The 25,547-nt window shown below is 45.4% G+C and overlaps 1 protein-coding gene across 1 annotated transcript in view; it reads right to left on the reverse strand.

Annotated features, from left to right (window-relative positions):
* The window catches only part of snd1 (staphylococcal nuclease and tudor domain containing 1), a 225,577-nt gene that overhangs the window by 7,033 nt on the left and 192,997 nt on the right, over nt 1–25,547 (reverse strand). The window contains exons 19-22 of the mRNA XM_015959730.3: nt 18,198–18,321; nt 16,734–16,803; nt 15,106–15,219; nt 12,272–12,475 (exon numbers count right to left, since the gene is read on the reverse strand). Coding sequence (XP_015815216.3) covers nt 12,272–12,475; nt 15,106–15,219; nt 16,734–16,803; nt 18,198–18,321 — 512 coding nt within the window. The remainder of the gene's footprint in view (nt 1–12,271; nt 12,476–15,105; nt 15,220–16,733; nt 16,804–18,197; nt 18,322–25,547) is intronic.

The raw sequence follows: 25,547 nt of genomic DNA on the forward strand, positions 1-25,547 counted from the left end.
AAAGTAAAGAAAATGGTTAAAAAGAAGCTAACAGTTGATTAGTTTACTAATGAAACAAATGAAGGGGGACGGCAAAAAAAACAAAACAGTGATTGTAAGGGTTTGGGTAGCAGAGAGCAGCTGGTGAAAGTGTTTGTCTGGACGACCCGACTGAGCTCCCATATGCCAGACAGATGCCATTCTGGTGAGCTGTGACCATAGACACCGGCAGTGGGTAAAACACGCGTTGGCTAAGGAGGTAACAGCATGTACGAGCGTCCCTAAAGGTGTGTGATTCATTTTTCTCTTGTTTACAGGTGTTAGTTTAATTCTTTCCTATGTTCAAACTTTAATAGGCTGATAGTTTTTATTTATGTTTTTCTGAACTCAGATTTAGCACCAAAACGGCACTAAATTACACTATTACTATGAGACCGTTATCATGCAGGCAGGTAAGTGTGACGAAAGCCTTGGTGGGAGGCTATCGGAGAGGATTTTTGTGAGCTGAACGACAGGTGGTGTGGGCCCGGCGCTTTGGCACTGGTCGGTTTGTATGACTGGCTGTGAGTCTGCAAGAGCAAGCGCTGGCCCTCATGCCTTGTCCAGGTGGTGTTCTGGTAAACACGGTGTGAAAGTGATGGATGTGAGCACAAGCTAACGGCCCTTTTTTTCCGACTGGTTGCGTGTATCTGGTGCGTAGGTGAGCTGCCTGCTTTTTTCTTACTTTAAAAGCTTGAAGGAACGTTGAGTTACACTGGTTCTGGACAACCTGCTGACTAAGTCTTTAAAATCAGGTGTGAAACTCCAGTTCCAGAACACCAAGTGACTTAAAAACCACCAAAGAAATGAAGTTTTCACTCCACACAATGAAACACCCACCTTTTGTAATCGTCGGTTTGTTGTGACTTTGCTCTTCATTCATATTAATCTGATCTTTAATCTCGGCCTCCTTTAGACTGAAGGCAGGAACTTCTGTACGAGACGGTTCATCATCGGAGCACCAAGTGGAGCATAACGGCTTTTATGTTTGTAGCTCACGCTGTTTCAAGTTGAGTGTACTTGGCTGAGAGTTTGTCCTGAAAGATGTCTCTTGCTCAACATATCCATGCATGAATACTGCATGGTGAGCAGAGAGGAGGCCGGGCTTTTGGGGGATGTCTCTGCAGACATGTCATCCTACAAGTGGTTTTGATAGGAAAGAGCTTGTCTTAAAGAACCAGGGAGAGAATCCCCAAAAGCTTGTCGTGTGTGATGTTAGAGGGAATTCTCAAATGGGAGTGGAAATACTAACAGAATATCAGCAATTTTTGCAATAAGGAAAGCAAAAAAACAGATTTTGTGAAATTTATTCTGCTGATTTACATCTTCAAGCATTTGAGGTGCAGGAAGACCTTGCAATGGCAGAATTTTTTTTGCAGAACTGAGTTTTCGCATGATACTTCAAAAGAGTAAAATCAGCTTGTTTTTAATGATGTTTTTAATAAATTAAGCAGAGATAATTAGGGTTAGCTGGAAATAACGTGTCCTCCCACCTATTGGGAAACTGTTTCCTGCTGACACCCAGCATGGCTGTCGGAGGAGATCATACGGTGTGGTGGGAACTAATATGACAAGCCCACCAGCATGGGTTCATTGAGTTAAGAGGTCACACTTGTGTAAAACATGTGCACAAGCAGCAAGTGCTAGTGCACTCTCCAGTGCTCTCCCACAGGCTCTAAATAAAGACAGAACAAGTGTGACGTGAACACGACTAAAGAGTTTAGCCGTTTTTCCTTCGACATTCCTGTAAAATAATTACAAGTTTGACTGTTCCTATCACCTGCAGGTGTGTGTGTGTGTGTGTGTGTGTGTGTGTGTGTGTGTGTGTGTGTGTGTGTGTGTGTGTGTGCAGAAGATGAAACAGTGTTTGCAAAGTGGTATGCGTACAGTCAATAACAATGGAGCAGAAAATGCCCATTAAAAGACCCCATCTTTAACTCCACTTGTAAATTAGGTATTGAGTCATTAGTGTGAGGAAGTCATGCTGTCGCACAGTCATGGAACTCAGTAGTAGAGAGTGTGTGTGTGTGTGTGTGTGTGTGTGTGTGTGTGTGTGTGTGTGTGTGTGTGTGTGTGTGTGTGTGTGTAAGACGGAAGTCTCGATGGCTTTAAAAACAAAGGCAGCAACCTAAAAGCTGGTTATTTGAAGCTCCGGGCATGGATAAAAGAACTGTTACGGATCCTGGGCTCCCGCACCTTGAATGGCCCAGTCCTGCTCCCTCAATGCTGTTCAGGACCTTGGACAGGTCCTCCGTCAGGCTGGCCTCTGCCTCGGCCCGCCCACTCTGCACCAGCTGCGGACAATCTCCCGATGAGGAAATGCTAGTGAAAAGGACTCTGGTTTCAGTTTCTCGGGGAGAGATACACAGCTTAACACCCTGTCTTTCTCTCCTCGGTTTTGATCTTAGAGACAAACGACTTAGAATTGGTGAAATTCGATAAAGAACGTGAATAAGAGTGATAATTAAGATAGATTGTTTCCGTTTGTGTCACCATCGAGTATTAAGTCGTTTTCGTTTAGTGATCCCGTTTTGTCTGCCATACTGCTTGAATTTCAGTTTGTTTTCCGCTTTAGAGTTCGCTTTAAGTTTTGTTTGTAATAATATCTAGAATAGATAGCCGTCGAGATTTGTTTTAGTTAGTTAGTTCCGGCATTTTTCGTTTGTTTGTTAGTTACCGATATTCCCGTGTTTTCTTCCCTGAGACCATTTGTCTCAGGTGTTTTGAGTTTTTCTCCGCCGCCTTCATTAATTATAGCCGTTTTGTATTTTCCAGTCAAGGACTGTGTAGTTTGGTTAAAATCTGTAAAATAAACCCCTTTTATTTACTCTCACCCCTCCTTTCTCTGCATCAGTTTTTATGTTACCCCGTGCCACAACACAAAACACCTATGATTTGTAACAAGAACTCTGATGTTTGTCTAGGAGCAGATTCCAATGCCGTATCTGAGGTTTAAAATATGAGACATCTCCATCCACTGGTCACTTTGTCAGGTACACAAATAGTCACAAGGCAGCAAAGGAATGATGTTGCGGCCCACACAGCTACAGCTCCATCTTCATCTACACTCAAACTCCAGGATGACTTATTGGAGTCCAAACTGAGCATCAAGAAGGGCAGAAAGAAGATTTAAGTTGTTAGTGCCAAAAAGGCTGTTTTGCAGGGGTTTCATAACCACCTCTATTGTTCAGAGAACGATCTAAAAATTACCCGTTGAGGTTAGAGGAGAACGAGTGATACGAATGATAAAAAGTTACATTCACAGAATATCATGACTGAATTCAACCCTGAAGCAGATGGATTACAGCTGCAGATGTCATCATGAACAGTGAGAATTCCATGAAGATGTTCAGATCTTTAGCCAGCGCAGAACCTCTGGGATGTGGTGAACTAGAGATTCACATTGTGGGATCACAGAGGAACGTCTCCAATTCAATTCAATTCAAGTTCATTTATATAGCGCCAAATCACGACAAGAGTCGTCCCAATGACCTTCACACAGTAAACATTCCAATACAGGTCAGTTCATCAAGCCATTCAGAAAAAGTTTCCTATATAAGGAATCCAGCAAATTGCATCGAGCAGTAGGTGACTATGACATGGCGCCTTAACACATTTAGTAAATGGATCAGAGCTCTCCCTGGGCTGCCACCTTACCATGGTGGAGGGGTTTGAGTGTCCCAATGATCCTAGGAGCTCAGTTGCCTGCGGCTTTCTGCCTCTGGTAGGGTCACCCATGGCAAACAGGTCCTAGGTGAGGGATCAGACAAAGAGCAGCCCGAAGACCTCTTATGATGAATTATAGAAATGGAAACCGTGTTCCCTCGCCCGGACGTGGGTCACCGGGACCCCCTCTGGAGCCAGGCCTGGAGGTGGGGCACGTTGGCGAGCGCCTGGTGGCCGTGCTTCACCCATGGAGCCCGGCCGGGCACAGCCCGAAGAGGAAACGTGGGTCCCCCTTCCCATGGGCTCACCACTCGTGGGAGGGGCCAAAGGGGTCAGGTGAAGTGTGTGACGGGTGGTAGTCGAGGGCGGGGACCTTGGCGGTCTGATCCTCGGCTATAGAAGCTGGCTCTTGGCACATGGAATGTCACCTCTTTAGTGGGGGACGAGCCTGAGTTGGTGTGTGAGGTTGAGAGGTTCCGACTAGATATAGTCGGACTCACCTCAACGCATGGCTTTGGCTGTAGAACCAGTTTCCTTGAGAGGGGTTGGACTTTCTACCACTCTGGAGTTGCTCCCACCGAGAGGCGCCGAGCAGGGGTGGGCATACTAGTTGCCCCCCATCTTGGTGCCTGTACGTTGGGGTTTACCCCGGTGAATGAGGGGGTCGCCTCCCCGCTGGTGGACGCAGGCGGTTAGGGAGGCTGTCAAGCTGATGAAAGACTTCTATCAGGTCTTTTTGGCCTGTGGGACTCCAGAGGCAGCTGAAGGGTACCGGCAGTCCAAGCGGAATGCAGCTCGGGTGGCCGCCGGGGCAAAAACCCAGGCATGGGAGGAGTTCGGAGAGACCATGGAGCAAGACTTCCGTATGGCTTTGAGGAGATTCTGGTCCGCCTTAGGGGGGAAAGCAGTGCGCCACCAACACTATCTATAGTGGGGACGGTGTGCTGCTGACCACTACTCAGGACGTTGTGGATCGGTGGGCAGAATACTTCGAAAGCCTCCTCAATCCCACCGACATGTCTTTCAGTGAGGAAGCAGAGTCTGGGGACATTGAGTTGGCCTCAAATCTCTGGTGCTGAGGTCACTGAAGCGGTTAAAAAGCTCCTCTGTGGCAAGGCTCCAGGGGTGGATGAGATCTGCCCGGAGTTCCTTAAGGCTCTGGATGTTGTCGGGCTGTGTTTGCTGACGCGGCTCTGCAACATCGCGTGGACATCGGGGGCAGTCCCACTGGACTGGCAGACAGAGGTGGAGGTTCACCTTATTTAAAAAGGGGGACCGCAGGGTGTGTTCCAACTACAGAGGGATCACACTCCTGAGCCTTCCCGGTAAGGTCTATTCAGGGGTTCTGGAGAGGAGGGTCCGTCGGACTGTTGAACCTCAGATTCAGGAGGAGCAATGTGGTTTTCATCCTGGCCGTGGAACACTGGACCAGCTCTATACCCTTAGGGGGATCCTGGAGGGTGCGTGGGAATTTGCCCAACCAGTCTACATGTGTTTTGTGGATTTAGAGAAGGCGTTTGACCGCGTCCCTCGGAGGGCCATGTGGGGGGGTACTCCGGGAGTATGGGGTACCAGGCCCTCTGATACGGGCTGATAGGTCCCTGTATGACCGAGGTCAGAGCTTGGTCCGCATTGCCGGCAGTAAGTTGGGCTTGTTCCCAGTGAGAGTTGGACTTCGCCAAGGCTGCCCTTTGTCACCGATTCTGTTCATTACCTTTATGGACAGGATTTCTAGGTGCAGCCAAGGTGTGGAGGGCATCCGTTTTGGCGGCCTGAAGATCAGGTCTCTGCTATTTGCAGATGATGTGGTCCTGTTGGCTTCATCAGAACGTGATCTTCGCTGGAGCGGTTCGCAGCAGAGTGTGAAGCAGCTGGGATGAGAATCAGCTCCTCTAAATCTGAGACCATGGTCTTGATTCGGAAAAGGGTAGAATGCCTTCTCCGGGTCAGGGATGAGGTCTTGCCCCAAGTGGAGGAATTTAAGTATCTCGGGGTCTTGTTCATGAGTGAGGGAAAACTGGAGCGTGAGATCGATAGGCGGATTGGTGCTGCATCTGCAGTGATGCGGGCGTTGTATCGGTCTGTCGTGGTGAAGAGAGAGCTGAGTCAGAAGGCGAAGATCTAGATTTACCGGTCGATCTACGTTCCTACCCTCACCTATGGTCATGAGCTTTGGGTAGTGACCGCAAAAACAAGATCGTGGATACAAGCGGCCGAAATTAGTTTTCTCCGAAGAGTGGCTGGGCTCTCCCTTAGAGATAGGGTGAGAAGCTCGGTTATCCGGGAGGGGTTCGTAGTAGACCCGCTGCTCCTCCACATCGAGAGGAGCCAGTTGAGGTGGCTCGGGCATCTGGTCAGGATGCCTCCTGGACACCTCTCTGGTGAGGTTTTCCGGGCACATCCAACCGGGAGGAGGCCTAAAGGGAGACCCAGGACACGTTGGAGGGACTATGTCTCTCACCTGGCCAGGGAACGCCTTGGGATTCCCCTGGAGGAGCTGGCCCAAGTGACTGGGGAGAGGGAAGTCTGGGCCTCTCGACTTAGGCTACTGCCCCCGCGACCCGACTCTGGATAAGCAGATGAAAATGGATGGATGGAGCAAGCAGTAGGTGACTATGACATGGTGCCTTAAGGCAGTAAACCCCAGTATTAGTTAGCTGTACCTAATAAAGTGGACAGTGAGTAGACTGTCTCGTGTTTGAGAAGCTCTAGCAAATAAAAAGTAGTTCTCCATCTGTGCTATGCTTGTAATGTTCAGACTGCCCCACATATTCCCAAAAGGCAAATTATCGGCGTCTGTAGCCGTGGTCCAACATGGAGGTACCAGTGGACCAGATGACCCCCCCCCCCCCACTGTACAGAGTATGTACCAAGCTGCAGAGCTGTGCTTTAGTAAATGGAACAAGCCGTTGCTGCAGGCACACTGTGTGTGTGTGTGTGTGTGTGTGTGTGAGAGCTTCCTCACGGATTTCCTGTATGGATTCCCCTCATCCAGCTACAACTCCATCTTCATCTACACAAACTCCATTAACACAATCACCCTGCTGTGCTGCTAACTATACACAGAGATCTGTGAACTTATGAAAGTACCAAATGCAGCAGTTTGTGCACAGAAAAAAAGACACAGGAAAGACAAGAACCTGCCTTGAAGCTATTGTGAGCCAGCAGCTAAAGGACTCTCCCCTGACCTCTTAAAGCTTTCCGCTACTTCAGACGTTCACACATGAAACACGAGGCCCGTGTGCCTGTGTGGGAATCCAGCGACGACGCAACCAAAGAAGATAAAGGAAAAAATAAAAAGTATATTTCCCAGGGGGGCTCCTGGGTAATTAAAGATTCCAGGACTCATCTGTCGCTCTCACTCTAAGGAGGCCACCTCACAGCTGTTTTCCCTACAGTCTGCCTTCTGCTGACACACTCAAACACACTGCATTTCAATAAGCATCTTACAAAGGTGTTAGTAAACATTGCTTTACAATATGAACGCTGTTGCTGTATCTAGTCCTTTAGGAACACATTGGTAATGATGCGTATGCCTATGATGCAGAGTTGATTTATAATAATTGTGCCAACGACAAGGAGACAGACACATCTGCATTTGTAATTGACTAGCGATTAGCACAGTGGACATTATTAGCTTGCGTTGCTATGATGACAAATGTTGCGGGCTAGCACAACTGTCAGCTAGCTGAGGTGACTGGACAAGAAGGGGCCTACCACCGTCCGAATCAGTCATGTTACTGGCAGCTGCTGACAGAAAACACTGGTGAAAAGCACTCGAGCACAACAGATAGTGCTGCTAACCACACAGCCATCTTCCACTTGAGCTGCCATGACAGACTCATTACATCTTGGACGAAGAAATATCTGGCCTGGGTGCGGCTTTCTGCGAGCCGGTCAAAAATAGCTGCTGCAGGCCCTTTCTTGGTACCCAATCAGGCAGAAAGAAAAATATATTAAAAGTCTTTTTTGTAATTCAGTTGAGCAAGTCCTCCCTTTTCTCCCACTCTCAAAGGAAACGCACACCACTTGTGCCTCGTTACGCCACACTAATATTTCAAATAGTAAAGAAGACATTAGAGAAACAGCAGCCCCTCAGGGCAGCATCAGCTGATTTGAGTTGCAAATAATCACACATAACTACATTTTAAATCACTGCTCATTATCAGGCCACTGCCAGGTCTGATCTGAGCAGCTCTCCACTCTAATTCCTGGGGATTATTGCTCATCATGACATAGCACTGAAACACAAAATGCAAATGAGATCATGTAGACGCCAAACGAGCTTCTTTCCAGCTGCTGTCCAGATGACACGCCGCAGCTCCATTTGGAGGAGATTAATATTGTGTTTTTTAAAAAAGGAGTGAGGAGGAGGATGAGTGATAAAAAATAATAACAGTCGTAGTAGACGGAGAACTTCTGGGGTGTTGGAACTGGCAAAGATAAGGTGTGTGTGTGTGTGTGTGTGGCATGTTGCCATTGATGAGAAAAATGCTTTTGTTTCCAGGACCATTTGAGAATTCTGTGTGTCTGAGGAGGACGTGCATCTAGTTAGCGTGTGACGGTTAAAGAGAACAAGGAGGATGACGCACATTTGAGGGTTTTTTACAGGAATAATTGTGTTTTTCAAATGTTCTGATCATCTTTATGGATCATTTATTTATAGTGAAACCAAATTAATTTGTGTCTATCATCATTACCACATGACCTTTACCGTCCTCAGTCGCATACATGTCCTGTTTTCTACAGGAGAAAAGAAATCCCCGTCCCCCCACCCCACCTTACCAGCGGGGGCAATCAGACCAAATGACATGGTTGACACTGCTCTAAATCTGGCTGCCTCAGGCTACTATTACTGAGCTGCTGCGCTTCACTAACAGCTCATTTATGACACCAACATGTTGATTACATGTACCAGAGGAGGTGACTTTACAAGGCAACCACTTGTACCTGGCAATCCAAGGAGCACCAAAATACAACAACAGCCTGATGGAGACTCGGCATTAATGACGTAAAAACGGATCTCAGGGATCGTCTGGATTCAAAGTGCTGGAACGCTGAAAGCAGATGTCGGAGAAACCGAAGCAACACCGACGTGTTCTTTGAGAGGAAATGAGAGTTACAGGCAACAACTGACACAAACATGTCTCGTTATGAACCAACACTGTCACAAACCCCACACTCCTCCCGTCTTTGATGCTGATCTAAAAAGGAAAGATTAATTAAAAAATATTTTAAACCCATGAAACTTAACATGAACCCTCCCACTGTCTTTATGGGTGACCCTGCCAGGAAAGTTGACCATGGAGCAGGGTTGATGGTTTATCCCTTGAGGTGCACGTGGCAGGGGTGAGGTGGTGCTCTCTCTCCTCACCCCTGCCACGTGGACCTAACCCTAACCCTGCTCAATGGTCAACTTTCCTGACAGGGTCACCCATAAAGGCAGTGTGAGGGTTATGGAATGTCCTGATGAGGGTGAACTGGGTCAGATCCTGTATTCTAATCTTTAGTCATTAGAATCAATGCGTATGCGTGTGTGAAAGATCACAGAGCAGGGAGACAGTTTGACACAGATCACAGGGTTTGTCTCATTATTCCTGCAAACACACATTGCAGTATGAACAGTCTATCTGTAAACCGTTTAGCTGAGGCTAGCTAAAAACCCACAAACAGATTTTAAACCTGAAGCTCACTACATTTTTCTTTTAGCTGGTCTCGAGCACCAAAGAATTTTTAATTATTATTTTTTTGCTGCAGCCCAGTGAAGAGTTGGTGCTTTATTACAACATAGGTGATGCAAATATAGAAAGTAGGTCAACAATAGAGATCAGGAGATGAATGTAGCCCAGTCAAATGAATACAGATGTTTGTGATCTGGTCAGGATATCTCTGGTAACGTAAGATCAGCACATGAGAGTTTAACATGTGCATGAGTAACACTAACTGATATACATTTGAGTGGTTGGTCCTTGCAGCCTACTTCTTTTCTGTCCTGGCTTATTCTAAACAGCTACTCATAAAAATCCCCAGCAAGCACAGGATCATCATTTGAGCCAGACTTTTACAACGCCTGTCCCTAACCGTTAAACTATGGCGACCCATATGGTGCACAATGTGAGCATTTACTCAAGTGCAGCTTAAGGTGGAAAGGCACTTGAAGAGGAAATAAACTCCAAGTGGATGAATATCCCCCCCTGCTCACTCTCTTGGGACAATGCCACCCTGAAAGACTGGTGTTAACCTTCAGTGCACTCACGACTGACTATTAATGGCCGCTCAAGTGCCAATGAACATTACAGCCCATCTGTTATATAATACTTTAGAACTTGAGTACAGATTACAGTGACCATGTTCCAATCCCCAGCATTGGATAAAGAACAGAGAGAAAAAACAGGGAAGATGGTAACAAAAGGGACTTTTCCAAGGGGCCAATAGTCTGGGTGTGTGTGTGTGTGTGTGTGGGTGGGTGGGTGGGGGGGGTGAAAGAGTGAGAATGTTTGCATGCTGCACTATCAAAGGCTGAAAGGGATGAAGAATGAGGCACTGATCCAGAGGGCAGTGAAAGGTTATATCTTAAAACATTTTTTGGCTGTTGCTCCTGCAGGACGATATTTTTTGTTGTCGCGGGTGTCGCGGCACTCATGAATCACTGAGCCGGCATGCATCTCGCAAACAAATGACCCCACGTTCACACCACCACTGTAGATCACCGGAGCTCCTATTCACCACCGACTGGAATGGTAAATCCAGCCATCTGACACAGCAAACAATGGTTTATCTATACCAGTTCATCAATAGGGACTGAAGTCATTTCAGAGCTTACTCTGTTGCTTCAGAAGGCTTTTTACATCTGTAATAACGGCTTTGAAAGCATCCATTTAAAGAAATGTCAGCAGCTGATGAGTCATGGCACAGATAATACTTTTGACAGCTAACTTTTATCTGTACAACCCCGATGCTCCGTTCAGGCCTCTGCAGCCAGAGAAATAACCGATATGATGCATCGGTGATGCGTTTAGAAAAACAAAATTAGTCCGATCAACATTTTACTGAGTAGAACATGTGGAAGATCCCGATGACGGCTCAGAAACCAGAGGCGGACTTGATGGGTGGAATTATCAACAAGAAAAGCTGTAGAGCTTTACTTTAACACACACTTGTAAGCACTTTGGCAACACGGCTGCTTGTTAAGCTTTCTCCAGATCAAAATATCTGTCTGGAGCCGGCAAGGAGGGGCAAATGCGTGTGGAGACACAGCTGTTGCATACTAAACAGGAAGCATTAGATCCAACAAAACCTAAATCTGTGTGCAGTCTATAAGCCTATTAGCCCAATAGCTCGGAGGTTTTAATCACTGTCGCTGGTCTGTGGGCTCCATTATCCCAAGACTGAATTATGGTCACTGGCTACTCGCTGGAGGTCAGAAGTCACAAGACCTGCTACGGCGCAGCAGCCGGGAGGTAGGAAGTGAGATTTTATCAACAAGTGTGTTCCTCCTGCTAACCCGTCACACTCCACACACATTTTATTCTTTGTGCTTTCCATTCTAAATAGAAATAATTAAAAAGAGTGACTAATATTGGAGCAGTAATTACAGCAGAAAACTAGTATCTTTCATTTGTCTTTATCTTCCAAGTACAGAGCAGCTCTGAATCTGTGTGTGTGTGTGTGTGTGGTGTGTGTGTGTGTGTGTGGGTGGGTGGGTGGGGGGATGGGGAATTAGCATAACGACAGGAAAGTAAATGAGAAAAGCTTGACGGTTGGACAAAATGGCCACCGTCTGAGGAGTTTAAAGGTTAGTTATGCGTGAAAGTGGACTGACAAGTGAGGAGCGGTATCATGTCTTTGGTGTGTGTGAGATCACATTACAAAGCCACTTTTATTTCCATCTAATTCTAGTTAACATTTAGAAAAATATCAGGAAAACGGAGCCAGACGGACTGTCTGTGCTCGGCACCGTGTTTTTACGGAGCACATTCAAATAGTTGAAAATGACCTCAGCAGCACGACCATCTCAGAGAAACAGAGACAAACGACAAAACTTGAAACGGGGAAACAAAAAGGGTCATTGCTGGCATCCTCTGTCAGACGCTGCTGTAAACAGCCTCGGCCTGCCAGCAGCTAACATGAGCACACATGATTAACTACACCAGGGGTGGGCAATCCCAGTCCTCGAGGGCCGCTGTCCAGCAGGTTTTACTTGTTTCTCTGCTTAAACACACCTGGTTTGAATCTACTAGTGATTAACAGGCTGCTGCAGAGCCTGATGAGCTGCTGAACAGGTGATTCATCCAGGAATCAGGTGTGTTGGGGCAGGTAAACAACTAAAACCTGCTGGATAGCAGCCCTCGAGGACCAGGATTGCCCACCCCTGAACTACACTGTTGTTACCAAGTTGCAGCAACTCCTGCCGAAATGCCAATCATGTCATTTTAAACCATGTGTGAAAACAGAAGCACCAAATAAAACAAGCCTGAGTTATATACCATGCATTCAGCATCCTATAAAATCAGATCAGGTTTCATCATTTGACTAAAGGACAGAATAAATTTGCACCCTAGGCCAAGCTTCTAATCCGTCCACCTACTATCTTTTGCAGATGCTTCTCCTTGCGCACGTCCACCATGACCAAGCCCTCTTTGACCAGGCCGAGCCCCACGTCGTCCTTGGTGTCTCCAAACTGTATTGTGACGTGTGGGCAGGTGGCGCCGGCGTACTCCACATTTAACAGGCACTGGCTGTTCTGGATGTCCCGCACCACACAGTCCACCACATCTGCACGGGCATCCTCCTGATGATAAGGACGAAGGACAATTAACGGAATGAAGAAGTAAGGAAAGGTGTCGGTGACAGAAACATTGTAATGCGTCAAAAAGAGCAGAGTCAAGGCGCTTTTTCTGTTCTTCAGCCATCATGTTCCCTCGTTTCTCAGAAAACTGCCTCTCCCTTCGCTAACCTTCGCCGCTCTGAAAAGGCCAGTGTTTGATTGAACATATGGTGAAGACAGTGGAACAGCTGCAGTACAATCCTGACCTCGTGTCCTTCAGCCGTCAGGGTGAAAACGAGACAAACAAGGGAGTCGCACCTCCAAAGACAGGAGGACAGTTCAAAACAAAAACACACAAAAAGAAAAACAAAATCTTTCTGCCCACTATCTGTCCCTCCCATACATCATCTCTCTGCTTCTCCCTTCTTTCTCACCCTGGTCTTGTCTCCATGGCAACCGCCTTACAGCTAGCCACCCTTGGGCATGTGTGTGTCTGGTGTGTGTGGGTCAGGAAGCTTGTTCAAGGCATAAACTGAGGGGCTTTTTTTTTACCCCCCCATCTGGACAAGTTGTCGCAGGCGCTGCAGGGAAGCTCTGGGCGGGCGGGAGATAAAGGAAAACAGGAGAAAGAAAAGAATGCAGCTCGTGTAGGGACAATACACAAGAGTCTCACACACTGACGCAGGAGAAACGTCTAATCCTTATCGCTACTCGCTCCATTTAGACACCAAACTTGTCAGAATTGAAGTGTTTTCCTCCACAAAAAGCTCCTGTTTAGAAGGAACTTCTTACATGGAATGCTTCTAAATCGTTAGACACGACCTTCATAAAGCGTGTTACCAAAAAGTCTTCTGAAAACGACAGGGAGGACGTGTTGTGTCAGAGGCTGTTTGCTGACCTTTACGCTGCAGTATCAGGTTTTTAAACAAAAGCCATCTCACATGGCCTGTGGGTTTCACCGTGATGTTAATGAGAAGTTAGAAGAAGCAAACCACAGACCTAGCTTAAGCACTGGGATGATAACAGGGTATCTGCAGGTTTAAAGGAGCCACATTTCAGACTTTTTAAGACCTTTTTTAAGGCCACTTTGACCAAATCTAAGCTATAAAATTTTATAGAAATAAAAGAATCTTGTTTATTGGGTCTTTGGTAATTTAAGACCTTTGTAAACTTTATTTAAGGATTATTTGTCATTTTTAAGGATTTTTAAGGCCTTAAATTTGGAAAAGCAAATTTAAGACTTTTTAAGGACCCGCGGATACCCTGGATAACATGTGACCTGGGTGGTTTGTGATCATTGATGAAAGCCGTATTAAAACTAAATGTATCTGCTTTGATACAAGTCAGAGTCCCTCTGTTAAAAGTTTTATTTCCTTCTTTAAAACATAATAACTGTAGGCGTTTTCCATGATTGTGACATGTTTTGAAGATACTGTCACTTTACAGAATATCTGATGAGGAACCACGGGGAAGCAGCAGTGGGATTCATCCCACTGACAGACTTTTAGTGCCAAGAAAAGAACTTTTCTGAGAGCAACTATGAAGCCAATTATGACTTGTGAAGACAGATGTCTTGTGCAGGTTAGGTGGCAGGTTAGGAGGGAAAGGCAGCCACCTCTCCAGCACAGGTTCAGCACAAGTGGGGCACCATGCTGTCAGCGCGGCAGACAGCACAACACCAGACGACCAAACGGAGGAGCAGATGCAGAGTGACGAAGGCGGGATGAGCAGGAGAAGGGTGAGGTGCGTGTCAGCAGGAAACGTGGGCTTCAGCTTCCTGTGAGTTTGTATGGAAGCTGGAACATGAAGGTGACGCTTGTGCCCCCCGGGTGGCTCCAACAGATGACACTTTTATTACCGACTCCGGAGACAGGTGACAGAACCAACCTCAGCATCCTAACCCACACGCCTTTTGGGGTGGAAAGATCTGAAGTATTGAACATTTGCAAACTAGTTCCCATATTTATGATTTTAAAATCATTACTTTTCTAAAAACACAAAAAGAACATCACACTGGTTACAGGTGTGCACATTTATCTAAGGAATGGCTACATTTCCTGAGACTGCTCCAGGAATAGAAGTCAGGCTTCTAGATTTACCAAGATTTAGGAAATAAAAAAATCACATTTTAAATGTTTATGTTTATGTATTTAGCAGACGCTTTTGTCCAAAGCGACTTACAAGTGATACCAATAAAATGTAAAAAAAAAAAAAAAAAACACCTAAAAGGTTTTGGGTTTGAGTTTTGTTGGTTTAGGGTGAGCTAATCTGACCTAAATAAATACATCTTTCAAATACAAATGCATTAAAGCCTGGAGGATTTTTTTCCTGCTTGCTACTATTAGTTTGCTCCCAGCCCGTCTAGTGTTTTGCAGCATCTTAGTGTTTGTGGTTATTTTCACGTTGGACACAATCCACGAGGATGATTTTCCTCAAACTTGCCTGAATAAAAACTCTGCCGTGCCCATCAGCTCCAGATTTATCGCCCTGTGTGGTTTGTGAAACTCAAACACTTTTCATGTCTTGCCAGAAAAAGTCAACTTTCAAAAGCTGGCAGAAAATGAGACTGAAGAAGCCGATATGTGAAAGTTAATTTTGCAGCTTGTGGCTGCAACATGAATGCGTGCGCTGCGGGTTCTCGTCTGTGCACTTACGTCCTGCGGGACCTGGATGAAGGCGAAGGTGTACTCTGTGGCCTGAGCTGGCAGGGTTCTGGTGCTGAAGGCGGGAGGCATCACAGCCAGACGGGAAGTTGACACAACTTCTCTCTGAGGAAGGGCAAGGGGAGGACAAAATTAAATCTAATCTAATAAACAGCTTTTGGACTTCACGTGCTTTTCTTTTCACTATTAGTCCATAACTTCCAACATTGTCTTAATAATGCTTTCTTAATCGGACGTTTGCGTATAAAATTGACCTTTAATAAAACTGAATATATATCGATAAAACTCATGCTAAGACAAATAAAGGATGACCTCTAACAAAACCAGACATGTTCTCCAGATGTCGCTTCATCCTTGTGCTGCAATTCACTTCCTGGATTCTGAATCGCTTCTGTAATGTTTATGTCACTTTACTGGTGACAGCATAAACTGTGAAAGGAGGACAGGTGTCATTCCTCTTGATGAATTGCTGCATATTCTTGTACGTCACCTAGTAATGACTCTACAGCTGTTGCTGCACCTGCACCGAGGCTCTTTCTCACCAAGCTCCTCAAGCTAAAGGTGAGAAACACCGTAGATGTCTCCTTCTGATCTATAAATGAACACCACAGGGTGCTGCACAGTCAAACTAATGAAGCCGTTAAGAGTCAGGAAGTGATTTGACGACCCGTCATATCTTGGGTTAATGCGTTCATCCGACCTAGACGGAGAGCATCTTGAACCGAGGATTTATCTACATGATATTAAGAGTTTGATGGCTCTTGGAATGTGGGCTTTAAAAAATGAAATGACAAAAGTGCTCAGCTGTGTTTGCTAATGATCCCATAATAACTCAGGCCGCCGACCTGTACCTGACAGAGGTGGCAATACTGTCAACTAATAGCTCGTGACACAGACCCACAAAAATCAAGGTTGGTCTGAGTCAACCTGAAATGACGCAGAACTGCTACAGACGAAGGCACCGCGGATATCAGCTTGTCTTTTCTGTGTGCACCAGGTCAGCCTCAGAGAATAACACTTTCAGCAACATGCCAGGATGCATCGCATCTGCCAGCCAAACCGCGATCTGTCCCCTGCTCTGAGGTCAGTCGCACACTGTGCCGCTCCACTGCATCATGGGAAAACTCCCACAGGGCGGAGGGGGGTGGGGGGGCTGGCCGCACGAGCCACTTGGTGATGATGCAAGCAAGTGCACGCACATGGGCAGACTACGCAGGATGAAGCGCCTTCGTCATCAGAGTTAAACAAAAAAAAAAAAAATTAAACAACACATCCAAGGAGGGGGAGGATGTTTCCTCGAATGAAAGGAGTCAGAATGATGCACTTGGCTGCACCCTTGGTTTTGCTTCGGTAACAAACAACAAAAGAGAACACAAGCAAGCCTGCTTTGTCTCAGTTAAAACAAATCATCAGCTCAAAGACACGGAAAGGTGTCTTGAACATGAATAGAAAACAATTTGTGAATGAAACAATAGAATCTCTTTAGTAGTGGGCCTGACTTTCAGAAGAAGTGCTGGTGGAAGCGTTCTGAGTACCAGACAACAGAAACAACACTTAATCTCCTCAAACATGCAAACAAATGATCACTAAATCAAATCCAAGGCCAATACGTTACTCACGTTGCCGTAGTCAATGTAGAAGACGTGCACCTTTGCCTGTGACTCAACTTTCTCCACCCTGGCTCTGTACCTGCAGCAGCACAGGAATAATTGGGGGTAAGACAGGAAGAAAGAGACGAGGGAGAGGGAGGGAAAGCAGAGCAGAGCAGAGGGAAACAGAGATGAAGACAGAGGGCACAAGTGGAAAAGGAGATGAGTAAATGATTCTGTGCTTATTTCCCTGGGGAGAAGGTGTTGGAGGATCTGTCTGTTGTGATCGGGGCAGAGGAGCGGGATAGGATGAGCAGGCCGGGGGTGTGAGGAGGGGGACAGAAGGGATCTTATCAGGACATGGGCGGCCTGCGAAAATTGCATGGAGGCCTCTTTGCAATAAAAGACAAATTCAAACCTTTTCCCCCTCTTCTTGTATCAAACAGCATTAGTGCTAATCATGAAAACCTGCATGTTTTCTATTGTAATCTTTGATTTTCCAGCACAATGTAATAATGAACAAAAACAGAACGGGCTGAGAGAGATTAAAGGAACAACAAACGGAGGCCCCCAACTAAAGAAGCTGCTTTCCCCGCCGCCCGACTCAGAGCATCGTTTCATCTGACCGTCACTTGTCTGACTCCAGAGCGTAAATGAGAGCAACGAAGACAAATTGGCTGAAAAAGAAGGAGTACAGGAAAAAAAAAAAATCAGGTTTACATGTGCAAAGTGAGAATGAAGTAACGAGCAAGCAGATGTTAAGAGGCGAGAACGAGGAAAGACCGGCAAATCGTGACTGATGAACAGCGGTTTCATTCTTCTATTCACTGTTTGGCGTTCTGAGACCATGAAAGGAAGCACATTTTTAATTACTTTATTAAAACAAGTCGTCACTCTAAACACATCACAGAACACTTATATAAATAAGGAACAATGGGAATGCGAACATAATTAGTCGGGTGAAACGTATGGGCACAGTCAAAAAGACTGAAATCTAAAAGTGTCTCGTTAGTAGCACCAAACGCGTTTCACCCCAGATGGCCTGACTCTCACTGTGCAGCAGATTTACTGGTGTTTGGCCTTACAATCAGAACAGAATGAAAGGACAGCACCTGTGTTAGGTGAACATTTGGTTTTTAATCAGTTTCATGATCCTTTTTTTCCCACTTGCCACCTCTTTGATACACACTCTCCCTCCCTCCCTCCGTCTGACTTCTATCTGTCCCCATGACCATCTGCAGGCTTCAGAGATCCAGCAGTCAAAATGAAGAGAAGACTGTTTCTGTAAACCAACTGCTTAGTCTAAAAGGGCCGAGGAGGTGGCAAACTGATAGAGCCCAACTCTCTCCTGATCACTACATGAACAACGAAGAGCTTTTCTGATCGGCACAGACACAATTCGGGTTGTTTCAAGTTCTTAAAGTTTAGTTCATCTACCACATGTTTAAGAATCTATGAGCTTGCTTTGACATTAGGATTAAAATGCATACGCACCATTCACCGTCAGCAAATTTAGCTAGGCAGTAGTCCCCTCGGCGTGCAGAGTACGACCCCTCTACAGGCGGGTGGGTGGCGATTTCTGCTCTCATCGCTTCCATCAGACTCTCCAACTGGGCTCCTGAACAAACAAATCAATGGATCGTTGAGTCAAAGTCCTCATTCTAGAGTCATTTTTGCAATTAATGAAGCAGCTTATTTGATAATGATGCAAGACCATGGTCTTGAGTCGCAAAAAGGGTAGAATGCCTTCTCCAGGTCAGGGACGAGGTCCTGCCCCAAGTGGAGGTGTTTAAGTATTTTGGGGTCTTGTTCAAGAGTGAGGGAAAGATGGAGAACAAGATCAATAGGAGGATTGGTGCTGCGTTTGCAGTGATGCAGTCGTTGTGCCCATTTGACTTGGTGAAGAGAGAGCTGAGCCGGAAGGCAAAGCTCTCGATTTACCTTTCCACCTACCTTCCTACCCTCACCTATGGCCAGGAGCTTTGGGTAGTGACCGAAAGAATGAGATCCCAGATACAAGCGGCTGAAGTTAGTTTTCTCCGCAGGGTGACTGAGCTTTCAGAGATGGTTTGAGAAGCTTGGGCATCTGGGAGGGGCTCAGAGCAGACCTGCTGCTCCTCCACACTGAGAGGAGCCAGTTGAGGTGGCTCGGGCATCTAGTAAGGATGCCTCCTGGACGCCTCCTGGTGAGGTTTTCTGGGCACGTCCAACAGGGAGTAGACCTAAAGGGAGATCCAGGACATGCTGGAGGGACATTGTCTCTCAGCTGGCCAGGAAACACCTTAGGATTCCCCCAGAGGAGCTGGTCCAAGTGGCTGGGGAAAGGGAAGTGTGGGCCTCTCTGCTTAGGCTGTTGCCTCCTCAACCCGACCCCGGATAAGCAAAGGAAAATGGATTTTACAATGAGCAGTTTCTTTTAGATATTTTTGGGGTGTTTTTAGTTATTTTGTAACCAATCAGAATAAATTAGCTCTGTAAATAAACTAGTTCTATTGTTTAATTTTTAGAACAGGAGTTTCCAATTCAATTTTAATGGGTTGGTAATATTAAAAGCTCTGTCCTTTTGTTTGAATAAATTAAGTATGAAAGATGCAAATGTCTCAACATTATTTACTAATTATTTCGAATGAAAATACACGACAGCACCAAAAGCGTTGTTGAAACTCCCAACGTACACCTTTAAATATTCCTCTTTAAATGGGTGACATAAATATTAATTAGGCAAATCGTGCAGCTCTGACAGAAGCCAGAGCTATGTCTCCTATTTTTCTTTTTTTCCAGCTTCATCGTTATTCGGGATCAGGGGAAGTGGAGGGTTCTCAGGTCTGAATGAAGAAGCATCAATAAGGTGACTGCTGTGTGCTGCTTGGGTCATTTTCACCACAGAGGAAAAGGTCTCACATTTCTCTTCTTTTGATCATTTCAGCTCAGAATGTCTGAGTTGAAAACCCGCTGCAGACTTTGGCCCTTTCCTTGTAGGAGAAGTTCAAACTTTTTTTTCTCAGCTTCTATGTTGAAAAACTGCAGCGTGAACTCGGGTCCACTTTTGTTCCGTCTGCAGAGTCCTCTGGCTTCAGAGAGCCACTGGGTTTGTGATGGCACTGCCTGCCCCAATGCATTCTGGGACTTGGAGTTTTAGTGGTTTTATGATAAGTGTTTTGTACACTGCTCACAAGAATTAAAGGAACACTTTTAATGGGCCTGGCATGAAATCAGTTAAACCTGTCTGATAATTTCCTGGTTGATTAAGCAGCTGAGGGCATTGCTAATCACTTTAAGCTGTATTGGTGTTCGTGGACTTAACGGCAGGTGCACTAAAGTGGCAACAATTACAAAACCCTCAAAACAGGACTGGTTTAACGTGTAGAGGTCATTTCAAGTTTCTCCCTCTTGATCTTTTTCGGCTGGTTTTCCACTCGTGCTAGTTTTGGCTCTCGACTGGCAGTATGAGGCGATTCCTTAACCCTACAGAATTTGAACAGGTTGTCCAACTTCTCCAGGATGACACATCCACACGTGCTGCAGCAAGAAGGTTTAATGCGTCTCCCAGCACAATCTCCAGAACATGAAGATTTCAGGAGACTGGTGGTTATTCTCGGAGAGCTGGACAGGGCCGTAGAGGTCCACAATCCATCAGCAGGACCGATACCTGCTCCTTTGTGCAAGGCGGCACAGGCTGAGCACTGCTCGTGCCCTACAGAATGACCTCCAGAGGGCCACCGGTGTGAATGTCTCTACCCAAACAATCAGGAACAGACTTCATGAAGATGGCCTGAGGGCCCGGCGTCCTGTAGTGGACCCTGTGCTCACTGCCCAGCACCATCGAGCTCGACTGGCACTTGCTCAAGAACACCAGAATTGGCAAATCCGCCACTGGCGCCCTGTACTTTTTACAGACGAGAGCAGGTTCACCCTGAGCACCTGTGATAGACGCGAAAGTTTGGAGAAGACAAGGAGAACGTTATGCTGCCTGCAACGTCGTTCAACATGACAGGTTTGGTGGTGGGTCAGTGATGGTCTGGGGAGGCATATCCATGGAGGGACGCACAGACCTCTACTGCCTAGGAAATGGTGCTCTGACTGTCATAAGGTATGGAGATCAAATCCTTGAACCCTTTGTCAGACCCTACGCTGATGCAGCAGGTCCTGGTTTTCTCCTAATGCCCGGCCTCATGTGGCAAGATTATGCAGGCAGCACCTGCAGGATGAAGGAATTGAAACAATTGAATGGCCGTCACGATCCCCTGACTTAAACCCAATAGAACATCTGTGGGACATTATGTTTGGGCCCATTAGGCGGCGCCAGGTTGCTCCTCAGACTGTACAAGAGCTCAGGGATGCCCTCACACAGATCTGGGAGGAAATGCCACAAGACACCAGCCGTTGTCTCATTAGGAGCATGCCCCGATGTTGTCAAGCATGCACACAAGCTCGTGGAGGCCACACAAGATACTGAAAAGCAATTTGAGTTGCAGATATTAAGTTTTTGAAATAATGGACTAACCTGCCACATTTTCATTTCACTCCGATTTTAGGGTGTCTACACAATTGAGCCCTCTGTAGGCTGATAACTTTTATTTCCATTTAAAGACTTGGCATCCTTTTGTTCCTAAGACATTGCCCTGTCGTTATTTGTATAGATATCCAACTTCATATTGAGATCTGATGTATCTAATTGTTTCTTTAAAGTGTCTCTTTAATTTTTGTGAGCAGTGTATAATCTCAGAGCCACATTAAATCTATACTCTGGTGTGGCCCACGGGGCTTGCGTTTGACATGAGATTAAAAGTACTTCCCAGTAAAAGTTCAGGAATGGATTTATAAATCTAACATAAGTTAAATATATTTCGATGCACAACTAGGCTTTTAATGCTAATTGAGCCTTTTTGATATTACACATTTGAAGGTTTGTTATTTAAAACCTCTCACGTCAACATTTATGTTTCAATACATTTCTCCCATTGTGATCATGTGTATTGCTGTATTGTGTATGTTTAATTTATTTCATTTTATAGTTATTAAATATATAAAAAAACATTTTAGTAAACTTAAAACTCTAAAAGGCCAAAATTAACAGCATGCAGCTAACTAAATCAAGTCAAATTCCATCTTAACCCTTTCAGTCGGCATCACCAAAATGACACTAAAATAGTGTGTGGCTTTTGAAGCCGTTAAGCCCATTAGCACTATGCAGCTTATTCTGGTTTGACCCTGGTGGTGAAATGGAGCTCCGAGTTAAGCCAGCTCTCCCAGTGGGCCGTTATGGCCTCTCAAGTCATTATATCATCTGTCCTATTATGGTGGATCCAAGGCAAGCATTTGACTGTCAATAAAGTGGTGTGTGTGTGTGTGTGTGTGTGTGTGTGTGTGTGTGTGTGCCAGATGTGGAAGTGATGCCTGTCTGATTTCTACCATCAGCTGATTGAGAGCTCAACTAAGTGCGTGGATCTTTGAGAGCATCACTTATTATGGTGTGTTTGTGTGTTTCAGGAAAATGTTGACGCATGTGTGGAAGCGTTTTCAAACGGTGAGCAGCTTCGAGTGTGTTTTGGCTGTAATTACTGCAGCTAGTTTAGTGAAGTGGCCAATATGAATTTCCATAGTGATATTTTTAGAACCCATTTCCACAAATCAGACACCTGAAAAAGGGGGGTTGTGGGTAATAGAGCCAGATTAAGGTCATACTTATTCATACCAAAAAAACTAACGGGTGGAAATCATAAAGCTTCTGTTCATGTCACTGATTTAGTTCAAGCATGTAGGAATAAAACAGAAGAAATTAATTCCCCGTTGTGCACGTTTGCTCTGGTTTTACACAGAAAAGCCTATTACTGCAACATGCCTTCTCACATTTACGTTTTCTCGCAAATAAACCCAGCCAGCGTGTGTCCTTTGTGAAGTTCTGCTGATGATGCACGTTGCTACCAAACAAACAGCTTGCAGGCAGACACTGTACACACCTCTCTGTTTCCATACAACTGCTGCTAGTTGTCATTCACACCTAAAATTATTTATGCTGGTAGAGAACAAGAAAATATGAATAATGATGTTGTTTTCCCACGGTTATCTATGCCGAGGCAGGCAGACAGCTGCCAACCACTAGCACAGGAAACATTCATTTGCATGTCAAACTTGGAGGAAAAAACAGGGCGGAATGCAAATAGATTTAGAGCGCCAAGAAAGCTCTGGTCTATTCTGAGCTGTCGGGGCAGAGATGTCCAAACACCTCATTGGACACCCACTGCTACGGTGATTGCCGGTGACTGCACATTCACACCTTAAGTCTTTTAAACATCCACAACTTTCAGTTGAATGTATCAGATTCAGCTATGTGGTGTTTGTCTGTAGAACAGACCTAATGCATGATTTGCTTTTGATAGAAAAAAAAAACAGGTAATTGTAGGTACAATCCAAATTTTGTTGTAAAAATAATCAGTCCCATTTTATTCTTGGTAAACTTCCCCAAAAACACACACCAGAGCAAAAAAATAAAATAAATTGCATCAGCACAGCCAAAGTTATTCAAAAATATTTTGACTGCCTGCGCAAAAAAAAAAAAAAAAAAAAAAAAAAAAAAAAAAATGCTCGAGGGACCTCTAAGGGTTTAAGTAGGGCTGGGCAATAAATCGAAAATTTGTCGTTATCGAAATTTCTGACTCTTATAGAGATAAATTTTCCCATGTCAATAGATGTGTGTAGGTTGGCAACGTTCATGTCCCTTTAAGAAGCTTTAGCACCATGAATCACATAAGCTGCTTTTACAGGACCAGAGCGTTTGCAAAACGGGATTTGCCGCGGCTCCCTGGGGAGGATAAAGGTCGTTTATAAGATCAGACCGTGGCGGTAATGTGGCGCAATCGTGGCAATTTTATAAAAGTTTAGGTGATGGCGGCACAAAGGGGGTATGGGGGCGGTCTCTGCGCTGCCGCAGACTTCCGTTTATCTTGGACACAACTTGCTTTTTATTGCGATTGAAGCCGTGATCATTAAGTATTTTTTAACAAGCAGCTCCTAAAGGTGTCTGTCCCCATCAGTCCCTGTGCAGACTCAGGTGATCTGGGCTTCAGCTCTAACAGAGAGGCTCTCGTGGAGTGCTGCGACGCTCTAGTTTGCCATCTCAGCTGATTTTGTTCAAAAAGCAAACCTTATTTAGCCTAGTGAACTAGACCAAATTCTTGCTTTGCAAAGTTTGGTCTAGGCACGCTCCATTGGAACCTCCGCAGCTCCTACCAGGACTCTGGCTGGCCAATCACAGCTCTCTAGAAGGGTTTCAAACACATTAAGAGCTGTGATTGGTCCATAATGGTGGGCCAATCATAGTGCTCTATCTGCTTAGTGAACAAATCACAGAGCTTTATCCACTTTGTGGGCCAATCAGGGCACTCTATATGCCTGGTGGGTGGGCGGATGCAACAGAGTGAAACAAGAGTATGTCACATTCATTGTCCAGTGGAATGCGGAGATCATTTGAAAGACAACGGTAGAACCCGCCCCACAACCGTCAATGGAGCGTGGCCAGACTAAATAATACATTTATTTAGTCTGACTTGCCAGGCTAAACCTTATTGCCTGTGTTTACTTTCATTTTCAATAAATTTGCCAGCCGGAGCTCAGCAATAACTCCCCACGTCATCATGACATCTGCCTCTGTTGCGTCAGGGCGCATAGGACAGACCATTACCGCAATATTACTACCAAGCGAGGCGGAACGAATGCCGCAAAATTCGCGCAACGCCATGGCGCTTTTATAGACAAACCATTGCGGTAATATTACGCCGATTTGCCGGCATGGTGTGTCTTGCAAAAGAGGCTATAAAAATGTGATTTAACATAATACATGCGACAGCCCCTCCTAGTGGACAGCTTTTGTTTCTGCTCATACCTGTAGTTATCGTCCATTTATCGTCATCTAGGCGAAATCCTCAATATTTTGTGATATTAATTTTAGGCCATATCGCCCAGCCCTAGGTTAAAGCATTGCATTTTGAAACGTACAATTCTACATGGGTTAACTGCATATTTTAGCTGAGCAGTTTTGTACTACTTAGCTGTGTGACCACTGACCAAGACCAGACAAAGCATTTGGTTTAAAATTAAAGCAGAATTAAATGAAAAAATAGAGCAACATCTGGAGTTTAATGTAGCTCTTATAAATGATCACAATAGAAACTTTTTTCTGGCTCCAATTATAATAAACCAAACTTAAACTTTACATGCCGCAGGTGAGAGGAGAGGAACAATCGACCATCTGGTGTAAAATGAGCAAACTCCTAGACAAGCACAAAGCCCCAGCGAGACACTAAATGAACAGAAACGGCTGCATTAGGAAGGAAGTGCCGCTAGTACGCACTGCATTACAGAGGCAAATTCCTATTCAATGCTGGCATAAAGACAAGCAAATATCTGTCTGCAAAAGGGGTAAACCGTGTCAAGCATGAGTACTCATTTTGTGTTGAGGCGAGAGCCAAAGCGATGATCCAAAAAGCAGCCAAACCAATGACTGAGCCTGATGCTTGCCAAATTCTTTTTGTCTTCATCTCTTTGTCCCTTTTTTTTTTCCCTCGTTCTGTAATTTGTTTATACCTCGTAATGGCTGCAGCTGTTTGTAAATCATATATAATTACGTTTTAAATGCCCAGCACGTAGCACTGGAGCGATTAGGTTTTAAAAGATGGAAATAATTGACAACGATGGAGAGAAGCGGCAGAGGGGAGACGATGGGGTGACAATAGTTTCACAGGTTGGTTATGATCACATTCGATTATCTTGTAGCACACGGTGTGTAAGCAGAGACGGGTGGGGGGGACAAAACGCCAATGAAAACAGTGATTCAAGTGCCCTTTT

Source organism: Nothobranchius furzeri, chromosome 1 (assembly GCF_043380555.1).
Source record: "Nothobranchius furzeri strain GRZ-AD chromosome 1, NfurGRZ-RIMD1, whole genome shotgun sequence".
Classification (NCBI taxonomy): domain Eukaryota; kingdom Metazoa; phylum Chordata; class Actinopteri; order Cyprinodontiformes; family Nothobranchiidae; genus Nothobranchius; species Nothobranchius furzeri.